The following is a 14,756-nucleotide window of genomic DNA, read 5'->3' as shown; positions in this document are numbered from 1 at the left end:
AAATTAGTATTTTTGATTTTTCATGTTCGTGTCCCATAGACTTTAATGGATTTTGCATGTTCACTAGAACATTTTCCCTGTTCGAGATGTTCTGGTGAGAACCGATCAGGGTGGACTGTTCGGCTCATCACTAATCAGCAGGACTTGGCACCAGCCCACTCTGCCAAAAAGGCCAATACCTGGTTTAATGATTATCGTATCACTGTGCTTGATTGGCCAGAAAACTCGCCTGACCTAAACTCCATAGAGAATCTGTGGGGCATTGTCGAGCGGAAGATGAGAGACACCAGACCCAACAATGCAAACAAGCTGAAGGCTGCTATCAAAGAAACCTGGGCTTCCATAACACTTCAGCAGTGCCACAGGCTGGTCGCCTCCATGCCACGCTGCATTGATGCAGTAATTCATTGCGAAAGGAGCCCCGGCCAAGTATTGAGTGCAATCTATATTGTACATGGACATACTTTTCAGTAAGCCAACATTTCTGTATTAAAAATATATTTTTTTTTATTGGTCTTATGTAATATTCTAATTTTCTGAGATACTGAATCTTGTGTTTTCACTAGCTGTAAGCCACAATCATCAAAATAAAAAAAAAGAAATGCTTAAAATATATCATTCTGTATGTAACCCATCTATATAAAAAATTAGTTTCACTTTTTGAATTGAATTACTGAAATAAAATAACTTTTTGATAACATTCACATTTTATGAAATGCACCTGTATGTTAGTGCCTTCAGCGCTGCAGGGGGAGATTTCTCCATCTGCAGTTAAAAAAATAATTTATATGCCCAGCATTAGGAGCATGGGGTAGACGGTAGCTCCTATGCTTCGGCATATACATTTTTCACTTTTTTTCTGGCAGAGATGACTTCATCCACATTAATCAATGTGAATGGAGGAATCTGTTGGGGATTTTTAATTTTTTTTACCAGAATACATTTTGGCCAGAATACATTTAGATTTTATTGCATATGTTTTATAACATAAAGAATAAAATATTGAGTTTTTTTTCAACATTTTCAATCTTTTTTTCATTTAAATAATAAAAGATAAAAAAAACAATGGTGAACAAATACCAACAAAAGAAAGCTCTATTTGTGTGAAAATAATATAAGTTTAATTTGCGTACAGTTTTGCATGACCAAGGAATAGCTGGTTAACCACTTGTGGACTGCCCGCCATAGATATACTGGGGCAGGGAAGCAGCACTGGGCCGGATCACGTACCTAGTATGTGATCCGTACGCAACTGGCTGCAGCACCAACCAATCAGTGGGTGGCAGTAGGTAAACAAACACAGAGCTCTCTTCTGACAGCAGCGATGTGCTGTTTTTTTTTCCTGCAAAACAGGAAGTAAAAAACAGCACATTGCTTAGTAAAAACACCACAAACCCCAAAACATATGTTGGTCACACATTTACCCCCCCTTGATTGCTCTAGATATTAACCCCTCCCCTGCCAGTGTTATTAGTATAGTGAAAGTGCATATTTTTAGCACTAATCACTGTATTGGTGTCACTGGTTCCCAAAAAAGTGTCAAAAGTGTTAGGTGTCTGATTTGTCTGCCACAATATCGCAGTCCCACTAAAAGTCACTGATCGCCACCATTACTAGTAGAAAATAAAACATAAAAAAAAAAGTTCTATACATATTACCCATAGTTTGTAAATGCTATAACCTTTGCGCAATCCAATAATATACGCTTATTGCGATTTTTTTTACCAAAAATATGCAGCAGAATACATTTTGGCCTAAATTGATGTAGACATTTGATTTATTTTTGTGTTTACAGTGCAAAAAATAAACACCGCAGTTGTGATCAAATACCACCAAAAGAAAGCTCTATTCGTGTGAAAAGAAGGTCATACATTTTATTTGGGTACAGTGTCGTATGACCGTTCAATTGTCATTTAAAGTACCGTATTTGCCGGCATAGACGACCGGGTGAATAAGACGACCCCCTAATTTTAAAAATAAAACATAGGTTTTGGGCTATACTCGCCGTATATAACTACCCCCCTTCCGGGGCAGCCTAAAAATCAATGTATGTACCGTAGCGGAGTATAAAATGTGAGGACTACTTTACATGGCCCAAAACTAACATCCCTAATAATCTCTCAACCCGCTGGATGTGCGATAACAATGTATATACCGTAGCGGAGTATAAAATGTGAGGACTACTCTACATGGTCCAAAACTAACATCCCTAATAATCTCTCAACCTGCTGGATGTGCGCTAACAATGTATATACCGTAGTGGATTTTAAAATGTGAGGACTGCTTTACATGGCCCAAAACTAACATCCCTAATAATCTCTCAACCCGCTGGATGTGCGGTAACAATGTATATACCGTAGCAGAGTATAAAATGTGAGTACTACATTACATGGTCCAAAACTAATGTCTCTAATAATCTCTCAACCCGCTGGATGTGCGGTAACAATGTATATACCGTAGCAGAGTATAATATGTGAGTACTACATTACATGGTCCAAAACTAATGTCCCTAATAATCTCTCAACCCACTGGATGTGTGGTAATAATGTATGTACCGTAGCGGAGCAAAAAATGTGAGGACTATCATACTTTACACTGCCCAAAATGAACATCCCTATGAATCTCTCAATGCACTGGACGTGCAGTAATACTGTATGTACCGTAGCTTCGGCTACATACAGTATACCACGCTGAGCCAATCACGGTGAGCAATGTATTCTAATATTGAATACAAAGCCTGCTCGGATTGGTGGAGTCAGAGAGGCAGGCTGATGATGTCACTCTCTCGAAGCTGGCTTTGTATTTATTAACCACTTCTGGACTGGAAGGGTTTACCCTCCTAATGACGAGGCCATTTTTTGCGCTATAAACAAAAAAAAAAAAAAAAAGAGCGACAATTCTGGAAAAAAAAAAACAATAATTTTCACTTTCTGCTATATAACATTCCCCCCCCCCCCAAAAAAAAAAGTGTAAAAATCTAAATATTTTAACATATTAGGCCAATTTTCTGCTACATATTATTGGTTAAAAAAATCACAATAGGCGTATTTTGATTTGGTTAGTTATCGCCTCTACTAACTACGGGAAAGATTTATGTAATTTTTATTGTTTTTTTTTTTTTAATAGTAATGGCAGCGATCTGTGATTTTTTGCAGGACTGCGACATTGGGGCAGACAGATCGGATCCCTAACTAACATTTTTGACACTTTTGGGGGGACCAGTGACATTACTACAGTAATCAGTGCTAAAAATATGCACTGTTACTGTAATAATTACACTGGTAGGGAAGGGGTAATGCTGTGGGTGATCAAGGGGTTAAATGTGAGCCTTGGGGAGTGATTCTAACTGTATGGGGTGGGGCTTGTGAAATAATCACAGAGACCTGTGATCCTACATAGAAGGATCACAGGCACTCTGTGATCATTCCAGAGAGAAGAACGGTCAGCCGTGTTTACAACAGCTGACCATCCTTCTCTCTCTCAGCGGGGGGCGATCGTGGGTGGCCGGCGGCAATCAGAGCCACCTGCCCCGTGCCTCGGAGTCACCACTGACGAGTGGGGACTAGCTGCAGGCGCGCGACCGACGTAGACCTACGTTGGTACACGCATGAGGGCCAGCCTGCCGCAGTAATCGGCGGCGGGCTGGCCGGAAGTAGTTAATAGAATACATCACTCACCGTGATTGGCTCAGCGCGATATACTGTATGTAGCTGAAGCTACGGTACATACAGTATTACCGCTCATCCAGCGCATTGAGAGATTAATAGGGATGTTAATTTTGGGCTATGTAAAGTACGATAGTCCTCACATTTTTTACTCTGCTACGGTACATACATTATTACTGGACATCCAGCTGGTTGAGAGATTAATAGGGACGTTCATTTTGGGCCATGTAAAGTAGTCCTCACATTTTATACTCTGCATATAGGATGATCCCCTATTTTGGGGGAAGTTTTTAAGGTTAAAAAAGTTGTTTTATATGCTGGCGTATACGGTAATGCAGTGCCATATTGTGAAAAAATAGCCTGGTCATAAAGGAGGATAAAGTTTCTGGAGCTGAAGTGGTTAAAGTAGCGCAGTGCTGAAAAGCAAAAAATGGTGTGGTCATCACTAAGTCAGTGATCAAGTGGTTATTATTGACAACAGATTCATGCTAGTAGGCAATACAAAATAAAATATTGTTTGCAAAGAAAAATAATTTATGGGTATATATATATATATTTTTTTTTTTTTTCGAATGCAAATAGTAAATATGGTATAGATGTGGTGCTTTTCACTTTGAATGCCATGCCAATGCCCACAAATTATTTGCCAATTGCTATTGCTACTTGCAAGTACTTCTGGCCTTCAATGGCTTTAATTATTTTCCTTTGATTAGAGATAATGTTTCCTTTACCATGTTTATTAACTGTTACCTGTCCTTGTATTTAGCCATCCCATGTCCTGCCAACAGTCACTACAATCCTTGTACTAGTGCTTGCCCAGCCACATGCCAGGATCAGAGTGCTCCGAGTGACTGCAATAAGCCTTGTACTGATGCTTGTGAATGTGATAATGGCTTTGTGCTCAGTGGACACACTTGTGTTCCTGCCAGTGAATGTGGATGTTTTTATGATGGCAAATACTATCAGGTAGGATGTTTTATGATCCTTTGAAACATTTGATTGGATTTTCAAAATAGTATATAGGAAACCAGTAGAGTAGAAGTATACAATGTACAATGAAAAAAGAATAATCAGGGAAACCCTACAAGTATAGAGTAGCATCCCCTTACCCCTGAAAGGTGGATGAGGACCCCCAGATGGCTTGGTGGGCTAACATTTCAAAGCTCAGTGTGGAATATTTGACTCTTTGCTGGGTAGAAATAGGTTACTTTAGAACATCTAAAAGAGTTTATTAGCCATTTTTTTTCTGGTGCAATTCTTATTTTTAATTTTTCGCATTGATGTTAAAATCTGCATTTTTGTCTATAAAATTATTTAAAGCCCGCAGAACATTAAATGTTTTCTCAATGCAGAGTCCCATTAGAATAAAACTATTTGTGTAACTGTTTATTAATCCTATATTTTCAAGAAAGAAAACATTAAAAAAATGTTAGTGCACTCAATTTATTCTTTTTTTTTTTACACAAATTAAAATATGAGATAGTGTCAAGTAAACAGATGCCAAATATGTCAAACAGTGTGAAATTCTTATAGGTAATACCCCCACTATAGCAGTGCGATTTAACACTTTTAATGCCAAAGCCATTTTTTGCACACATGTTAAAAAGTAATTTTAGGCCTAAAGATTAGTTAACCCCCCCCCCCCCCAAATATTAAATACTGTCTGAAAGAAAAGAGCCTGAAGCATTAAATGGAGGTAGTTTAAATGTTTTATGTCACGTGATATTAATGCAAGTAAAGTCAATTTTAGCACACAGAAGAGCAATTTTTTACCCAACTTTTTTTTTGTAAAATATAAATAGTTTGAGTTGAGTATATAGATACATAACATGTCAAGCCTCAAATGCGTGTGTGCCTGTGAAAAGGTACCTAACTACGGTACCCAAGAATTGTCCATAGGAGACTCTTTAAAAGCCGCCAACATATGTGTTTACCTGCGTAAACCATACCTATATTGGTGAACGTGGGTCAGGGGGAGCACACATTTTTTTTAGTTAGTTTTTAAGTGCTTGTGTGTCATTTACATTTTTTACACTTTTTTCACAAAGCATTATTGTTATTACATAGGGGACTAATAGCCTCTTCAGTGATAGCATATTTATATGGCGCTTTTCCACTGCATGGAACCGTAACGGTTCGGCACGCTTTTGTGCTTTTCCACTGCTGGTACCGCATGGTATAGGGTCGGAACGGTTCGGTAGGGTACGGTATAGGTTTGCTTTTCCACTGCATGGAATCGAACGGTACGGCTCTGAAAAAACAGTACCTACTCGATTGTGGTTCCAACAGGTACCAAACTGGTACCCTATCCCACAATCCTTTGCATGCAGTCACTACTAGCCACTGATTGGTCAGAGAATCCCACCCACCCCGTTGTTATCCCACCCACCTACTTTAGTGGAAAAGCAAACCTATACCGTACCGTACCGAACCGTTCCGACACTATACCATGCGGTACCAGCAGTGGAAAAGCAAACCGGGCCAAGCAGAGCCGAGTAGAGCCGAGCTGGTACTAGCCGGTACTTGCAGTGGAAAAGTGCCAATAGTGATAGGTTTTTTTATTGAGGCATTGGGGGTCTATTAGACCCCAATCTCTCCCCTGTCCTCCACTGAGGCTAACAGATTACAAATTGTGCTCCATTAGCTTAATCCCCGGCCACAGCAGCTGGGTATTGTGACAGCCAAAAACAGAAGTTACACAACATACATTGCTTTTGGGTTCTTACTAGATCAGCAAATGGAAATTCACTGATCTTCCTCCTCTCTATCTAGAGACACCCTCCGTGCAGTTCCTGGGACTACAGATAGAACAGTGGTGCTCAGAATACATGGGGGGATGGGGGGGGGGGGTCCTTGCCATTTACCATTGTTCTTATTACACTATTAGTAGACAAGAAAAGCATATTTGGTGTACTATTCTATTTCTGCCAAATCTGCTTATGTATTATACATTGCTTTATTTTCATTTTACAGAAATATGATATATTCTGGAATGGGGACTGTGACCGTCACTGTACATGTCACGGTAACAATCATGTGAACTGCACAGCTCAGACCTGTGATCCTGAAGAAGTGTGCAAAGTACAAAATGGAGTTAAGGCTTGTTTCCCAGCTGATACCTCCATCTGCCATATCTATGGTGATCCACACTATATAACATTTGATGGAAAGTCATACCATTTCCAAGGAGCCTGTAATTATACAGCTGTGGAGACCTGTGGAAACACAAGTGTGTATTTCTCAATCACTACAAGAAATGAACACAGAGGAAGCTTAAACTGGACTGCTATAAATTCAGTTGTGGTCAGCTTCATTGACCTTAATATCATTCTAGGCAAAAATAAAGTGGTAGAGGTAAGATTTATAATTGAACTTCAACAAAAGCAAAGTGACCAAGTTGGCATACAAATAAATACTTGTATTTTTTTCTGGTTGTCATTTGCCACTCCTAGTTTATCACATTTTTCTCTGTGTTTAGATTAATGGCCTAATTTTTTCACTGCCTGGGACCCCAGCACCTGGCATCTCAATATACCTACTTGGTTTCTTTGTTGTTCTGCAAACTGATTTTGGTCTTGAAGCTAAGTTTAATGGTGACCATGAACTCTTTGTTAAAGTAAATGAGAACTTTAAAGGAAAACTGTGTGGACTCTGTGGCACGTATAATGGTAACCAACAAGATGACTTCCTGACACCTGAAGGTTTACTTGCACCCACATCCAATGACTTTGGAAACAGCTGGCGTGTTCCTGATGACAATTGGGTGTAAGTACAAATAAAAAAATGACCTTGGTGTTCATCCTAGATCTAGACTCATTTAGCAAAGTCTAAAGACTAGGAATATTGGAAGATATTTACATAATGTTACTACGTAGGAAAATGGAAATTCCTTTGTGTAATGCTAGCTCTGGGGTATTTTTTTTCTTCAATTCGGATCTTTTGCTGAAATCTAAGGTTGGTGTGCTCAGACATTTGTGTCACCTTGTGTTAAGTTGTAAACTCTATGTGAACTATGGTTCTATACTTCACCATTGTAAAACAGTGACAAAATGACAGACTAAATGTCTGTGTATTCCATGATTATATAAAGTCCACTAAGATGGCTTGCTCCTATACTAAGATTGAAGTGCAACAGGATCATTTGAAGACATTATAGTACTTTATAGGTATGAAGTTTAAATACAACTGCTCTTTCCAAATAACAAATTGTAATGAAGAAGACATTACTTCAAATAGATACCAAGTTATTTTTTTACAGATGGTAAATCCAGTGTCAGTAGGTGTTGTCAAGGTAAATGTGTAACTCTTAGCAGCCAACCCAGTTTATAATTTTATGAAGCATTTTATATTATAGAAAAATAAATAGTTATGAGAACCAAATGCTGGTGATATCATTTTTGTAGGAATATAATTATATGAGAAACATCAAATAATTTAATGATTTGCCTCTTTAGATGTGAAGATGACATTGTTGATCCTTCACCATGTGATCCTGCTGAAGAGAATAATTATGAAGACAAATGTAAACTAATATTATCAAACAATGGACCTTTCAAGAACTGTCACCCCCACATTGTTCCTCAGATATACTTTGAGAACTGTGTTTATGACCTGTGTGTGACTGGAGGAAATCAATTTAAGTTCTGCAATGCTTTAGAGGCCTATGCTGCCATTTGTGGAAATTTTGGTATCAGTGTCGGTGACTGGAGAGAGAACACCACCTGCGGTAGGTGAAAATGATCTGTTACGTTGTAAATGATTTTATAAAGTAAATATATTCAAAACACATGAGACTCATTTAGTGATTTTTATTTTTTTTTTAATTTTTGATGAACAGGAATTACGACAAATACACCTATCATTCCAACGGTGCCAGGTAAATTATTTGCAAATTTATTTTAAAAGATTTCTATGGCATATAGTAAAAAAAAAGCAATTTAGCATGTCCAGTTAAATACATCGAAACCTCACTGTGCGTGTAGACATTACTTAGTCATTGGTATTCACAAAGAGTGGTGTAACTACTCTTTAGAATTCTGTCACTCATCCCCCAAAACAAATGTCAATGTGGGTTAGAGATTTGTGTACCTGTCAAGTAACAAAGACACAAATTTCTGCTATTTGGACAATGATATTATCAGCATCCCGACCCCTTTGTTCACTTCCAGCAGTCAGCTGGGGAATCTCCCAGGTGGTAGTTGAATGGGGCAGCTGCCAGCTTCATAGCAACCACAGTGTGGGAAGTTGTCATATTTGTTATAACTTCCCAGCACAAAATAACCCGCAGTGGAGTCTTCCTGTATTCCAGCTCAGAATTGGTCTTGATTACTGTCAGTTTGCTTATCACTGTACTGACAGATTCTGAAAGTGACAATTAAAAAAGAACCTGAATTTGGTACACATATTAGAAAGCTTTGCTCAGATGGATTCATGGAATGATTAGACAATGGATTTAAATGGCACACTCCCATAAAATACTGGTAAGGTCTTACTAACAGTCTCAAGTCCCATATTTGAATGTGTTTGTGCCAAAAACTTTCACTGAGGTGCATGAGCTGTGTGCTCCATAATGAAATAAGCAGCAATTCTAAAGTAAATTATCACAACCATAAAGTAAAAGACAAATTGTATTGATTTATTATAAAGTACAGCAATACCACCAGACAATCCATACCAACATCATAATAAATTTTGACCATAAATATACTGTATGTTTGTTTTATGCTCATTGCAAGGTAGTCGGGTACTCCAAATATAGAGAAACCATTCACATTCTATTTCTGCCTCTAAAAATTGTCACTGCTAAAACCACAGACTACTCGAAAAAATAAGGCACTATAGCAATTGTCACGAGGTGTCCACGGTTTTTAAAAAACTTTCACTTGCTAGTAGAAGTAATATAGTCATAGCAGATAAATGTATTTGTGTATGTATACATATAATAACATTTTTCTGTACATAATGGTCACTTAAGATTAAAAAAAAAAAATTGAATTTCTGATTTATACAAGCATAAACTGTCTATTAGCTGCCATATTCCTTCGAAGTTGAGATGTAATTGGCTGCTATAGATTTTTCTGTTTTTTCTAGCAGACAGCTTTTAATACAGATGAGACATCTGATTGGCCCACAGAAAGTCACACAAAACAACAGTTAGCCTTTTCATTAAGGGCCAGTTTACACCAGATGCATGGACAGTAGGTTATATGGATTCTAATGGGATAGTTCACACCAGTGCAGGACATTTCAGGGCAGAAAAACAAAATTAGAATATGCTGCATTTATTCTGCACTGAACTGTATTGGAACACGGCAAAACGTATCAAAAATGCACCTGAATGCACTAGAACGCACCTAAACGCATAAAAAATGTACTTAAAAGCACATGTTATGTGGGACTTTGATAAGATAAGTGTTTTCTTTTTAAACTTCACCTCTCCTCCCAGGTCATTCTTGCTGCCTAAAAACTCTCCTCCCAATACCATTCACACCTGAGTGTAGCATGTACATGCGCATCACGTATAGGGCAGCCTATGCACATGAATAGGCTGTCCTATGCACAAAAAACACCCCAAAGTAGCTCAAGAATCTTTCGGTTATGAAGCATTGCGTGTTTTTTCAGTGCATGTTTTTTCAGTGCGATTATAGTGTGTTTTGTTGCACCACAAATGACTGCAAACTGTGATTGGGGTGTCATTAAAGGCTGCTTTTACATCTGCACATTTCCAAACATGCAGAAAATGCGCACTTTGCTGCACGTTTTAGAAATGTGCTGCAAAAACACATCTACCTTGCATTGCTATTATGGAGATGCAAGCCCAATGAGGGTTTACAGCGCTTTTCTAAAACGCACAGAAAAGCTACCCTTTTCTGTGCGGGTTGCTGCATGTTCGGAAACAAGCAGATGCAAACGCAGCCTAAATGGTCTTAGTCAGAAAGGCATGCTCTTGAATAAAAGTACTTTATTTGCTACATACAGTGATGATCAAAGGTTTGGGCACCCCAGGTAAACATTTGTATTAATGTGCATAAAGAAGCCAAGGAAAGATGGAAAAATCTCCAAAAGGCATCAAATTACAGATTAGACATTCTTATAATATGTCAACAAAAGTTAGATTTTATTTCCATCATTGACACTTTCAAAATTACAGAAAACGAAAAAATGGTGTCTGCAAAAGTTTGGGCACTCTGCAGAATTTATAGCATGCACTGCCCCCTTTGCAAGGCTGAGATCTGCCAGTGTCATGGATTGTTCTCAATCATCCTCTGGGAAGACCAGGTGATGTCAATCTCAAAGGTTTTAAATGCCCAGACTCATCTGACCTTGCCCCAACAATCAGCACCATGAGATCTTCTAAGCAGTTGTCTAGAAAACCCGAACTGAAAATAGTTAACGCTCACAAAGCTGGAGAAGTTAGCTTGACCTTGCCACAAATGGCATTGCGCAGTGCACACCTGATTTTGTCACCCACTTGGTTGTGCAGGGAAGGGATGGCTTGCCTGGAAAAGTAGTGGCGGCTGGGCACGACGTACTGCGGGACAGCCACCACCATAAGGCTTTTAAAACTCTGCATCTCCACCAGACGAAAGGACAGCATTTCAAAGGCCAGGAATTTTGAAATGCTGGCATTCAGGGCCAGGGATCGTGGGTGGGTAGGGGGATACTTCCTCTTCCGCTCCAGTGCTTGGGAGATAGAAAGCTGAATGCTTCCATGGGACATTTTGGAGATGGTTGTTGGTGACCCAGGTGGTGGTGTAGCTGGCAGATCCTCTGTTTGCAGGGTGGCAAATGCCACTGTCACTACAGAGGTGGATGAAGAGACCGAGACTGCAGCAGAAGAGGAAGCAGGAGGAGCCAGAGACCCTTCTTGGTTTTTGAGGTGTCTACTCCACTGCAGCTCGTGCTTTGCACTTAGATGCCTGGTTGTGCTCAGGTTGAGAAGGTTTATGCCTCGCTTCAGGCTCTGATTGCACAGCGTGCAAACCACTCGTGTCCAGCACATTGTCTGAAGAGCTGCCACGCTAGGGAACTCCTGTGAGCTGGCTTTGGTGTGCTCGGTCCCTTGCTGCGTTGGGCAGTAGCAGGCGTAGTGTCTAGGGCATGGCCGCTCCGCTTTTGCACCCTGCTCCCTCTTCTGCTGTGCTGGTGGCTCTGCGCGACCACCGCCTCTTCCTCCAAACTACTCAGGTCACCTACATGACGTTCATTCCATGAGGGGTCGAGGACCTCATCATCTTCCACATCATCTTCCACGCAGTCTTCACCCCTGCAACCCTTGTCGGTCTCCACAATTCGGAATTCCGCAGCAGTTGGCACCTGTGTTTCATCATCATCCGAGACGTGCTGCGATGGTCCTCCCATGTACTCATATTGAGACATAAGTGGTTGGGCATCAATGCACTCAATCTCTTCCACTTCTGGGGCAGGGCTAGGTGGATGGCCCTGAGAAACCATGCTAACAGACTCATCAAAAAGAAGAAGAGACTGCGGCATGACTTGGGGCTCAGACTGCTTGGCTGATTTTCAAGGGGGTGAGGTGAAAGATTGATGGCCATCGGCTGCAGGTGGCAACTCTGACCTTTCAGCAGAAGACTGGGTGGGAGACAATGTGAAGGAACTGGAGGCACTGTCAGCAACCCAATCTACTATCGCCTGTACTTGTTCTGGCCTCCAAATTTGTGGAGGTGCATTAGGCCCTGCCAAATACTGATGTAAGGTTCTGTCGCCTACTCGCAGCTGAGAAAGGTGTTTCACTTGTGCGTGTAGCTGCCACAGATGAACCACGTCCTCTCCTTGCAACAGGAGCTCCACCAGCAGCACCACCACTCAGCACTAACATGGTGGAGCAGTATGTGTGCACACGCCTAGACGTACTGAATGAGGGGTCTGCCCCCTTCAACTCCTGGGTCTCCAAATTGGGCACATGGCCTGAGCTTGCCCTTTACGCCTTGGAGGTGCTGGCCTACTCTGCAGCCAGTATATTATCTGAACGTGTATTTAGCATGGCTGGGGGCTTTATCACAGACAAGTGCAGCCGCCTGTCCAGAGCCAATGTGGACAAGCTCACGTTCATTAAAATGAACTAGGCATGGATCCCACAGGACTTGTCCATACCTTGTGCAAAATAGACATGTATACCGGCCTTACCCAGCCATTGTTGTATTTGATCTTTCTAACTCTTTTAGGGTGTACCCTAATTTAAAAATAAATAAAATTAAAACAAAAACCAGTGTTGGCTACCTCGTCCTCCTCCACCGCCGCTTCCACCTACACCACCACATCCACCGCCACCTCAACCTCCTACTCCATATGGGCCTCGTCCTCCTCCTCCACTGCTGCTGCCGCTTCCACCTACACCGCCATATCCTCCGCCACCTAAACCTCCTACTCCATATGGTTCTCATCCTCCTTCTACATCATTCAAGATGATTATTTTTTATTTTTCTGTTTTTTATGTTATTTTATGTTATTTCCCTATCCACATTTGTTTGCAGAGCACTTGCCATGCTCTTAAAATTATTTTGCCCCCACGCCAACAAGTGCCCTTTATGCTCCCTAACAAGACCGACATTGAAACACAGGCTGTGGGACTGTTCTTTCATTTCCGTATTCTGGGATCAGGTCCTTTCGTTCATAAGTGGGATCACGCTCCTTCATCTCCCCAAGGATCCTTTACTCTTAATTTTTGGTTATTGGGACAAACAATTACAAGTGTGGTCGAGCTGCTCCTCCCCATTTTCACATACTTGGACTCTGACGTGCCTTCTGATGGCAAGAAGAGCTATTCTTGTCAACTGGATATCTCAGACGCCTCCTTCTATCTCCCAAATCAAACGGGACCTTCACCAGACCCTTCGTTGTGATCAGCTTAACACTGACTTTAACCACAAAAATGCCTCAAATCGCTACTTTACGAAATGGCAAGACTTCCTCGACTCTCTCCCCAAGGATTGCAAATGGGACACGCTTCATGATACCTTCATCTATACTGACATTCACTAAATCTCTGGTAACATTAACGTTAAGTCCGGGACCTTTCCCCCTTCCCCCCACCTCCCCCAGCTCCCCTCCTCCTTCAGACTTTCCGCCAGATATAGGGCCAAATATCTTAAGATTCATCCCGAGAGACTTGGAGTTTTTCTGACACGTCCTATGAACCTTCAATACCCCCCCCCCTCCATCCTTCTTATGTTTTCCCCGAACACGGTATTGTGGTTTGTTTGTTGTTCTGTTTTCTCTGTTTATTACAAAATAAAAATTTGTTTAAAAAAAAAAAAAGATGATTTTGCTGCCATTTGCAGCCCTCTAGCCCTTTCCATGTTTGTTTTAGAGGCATTTTAGTGCTCAAAAGTTCGGGTCTCCATTGACTTCAATGGGGTTCGGGATCGGGACAAAGTTCGGGTTAAGTCCGGGTCACGAATAGTGTTGAGCGAACACGGACTGTATTATTCGTGTTCGTACCGAATAATTGGATTTTTTGTACCCGAACACGGACACGGACACTTTACTGTATGTTCGGGTAAAAATCCGTGTTCGGTCGTTTTATTTCCGGGTTTTGCATGCTTTGGCGCTCTTTTCATGGCGGGCTTTCAACAGCCAATCAACAATCGTTTAACTGGTGTGCCTTAAGCCATCCCAGCCATGCCTGCAAATGTCTCAGTAGCTGTGATTGGCCGTCTGAAGCATGTGACCAAGTCTTTATAAGTTCGAGGCAGCCGCAGCGGCGTCATTATGCTGCTTAGATTCAGGGACAGAGCACACATCAACGTGCTGGCTGCTGATTAGGGAAAGATAGGCAGGAAAAAACCATTTGTGTCCGGATAGAATTGAGGGACAGGTCGGAGTGTTTAGGCAGGGCGAGTTGTAGGCATTTTAGGGATAGAGTCTGCTGAATTATATAGGGTCAGTGTCTTCTACAAACTACAATCGATATTGCTGTGTGGGGGGTGGGGTGAATCTGCACTCAATCCTGATCTACGATCTCTTCTCAATCCTGTTAGGGACAGAGTCTGCTGAATTTTAGGGAAACTGTGTTCTACAAACTACAATCGATATTGCTGTGTGGGGGGTGGGGTGAATCTGCACTCAATC

General features: G+C 41.0%; 1 protein-coding gene across 1 annotated transcript in view; it reads left to right on the top strand.

Moving 5' to 3' along the window:
• Positions 1-14,756, top strand: part of LOC309550481 (zonadhesin-like) — a gene marked incomplete at both ends in the record, with an annotated part of 46,242 nt that overhangs the window by 14,278 nt on the left and 17,208 nt on the right. The window contains 5 exons of the mRNA XM_082250851.1: positions 4,432-4,631; positions 6,639-7,019; positions 7,144-7,430; positions 8,120-8,391; positions 8,503-8,541. Of these exons, the coding sequence (XP_082106977.1) occupies positions 4,432-4,631; positions 6,639-7,019; positions 7,144-7,430; positions 8,120-8,391; positions 8,503-8,541 (1,179 nt within the window). The remainder of the gene's footprint in view (positions 1-4,431; positions 4,632-6,638; positions 7,020-7,143; positions 7,431-8,119; positions 8,392-8,502; positions 8,542-14,756) is intronic.

The sequence above is a fragment of the Pelophylax lessonae genome, assembly GCF_965119305.1.
Source record: "Pelophylax lessonae genome assembly, chromosome: 3".
NCBI lineage: Eukaryota > Metazoa > Chordata > Amphibia > Anura > Ranidae > Pelophylax > Pelophylax lessonae.
The sequence above is the reverse complement of the archived record's forward strand: the minus strand, read 5'-3'. Positions and strand labels throughout refer to the sequence as shown.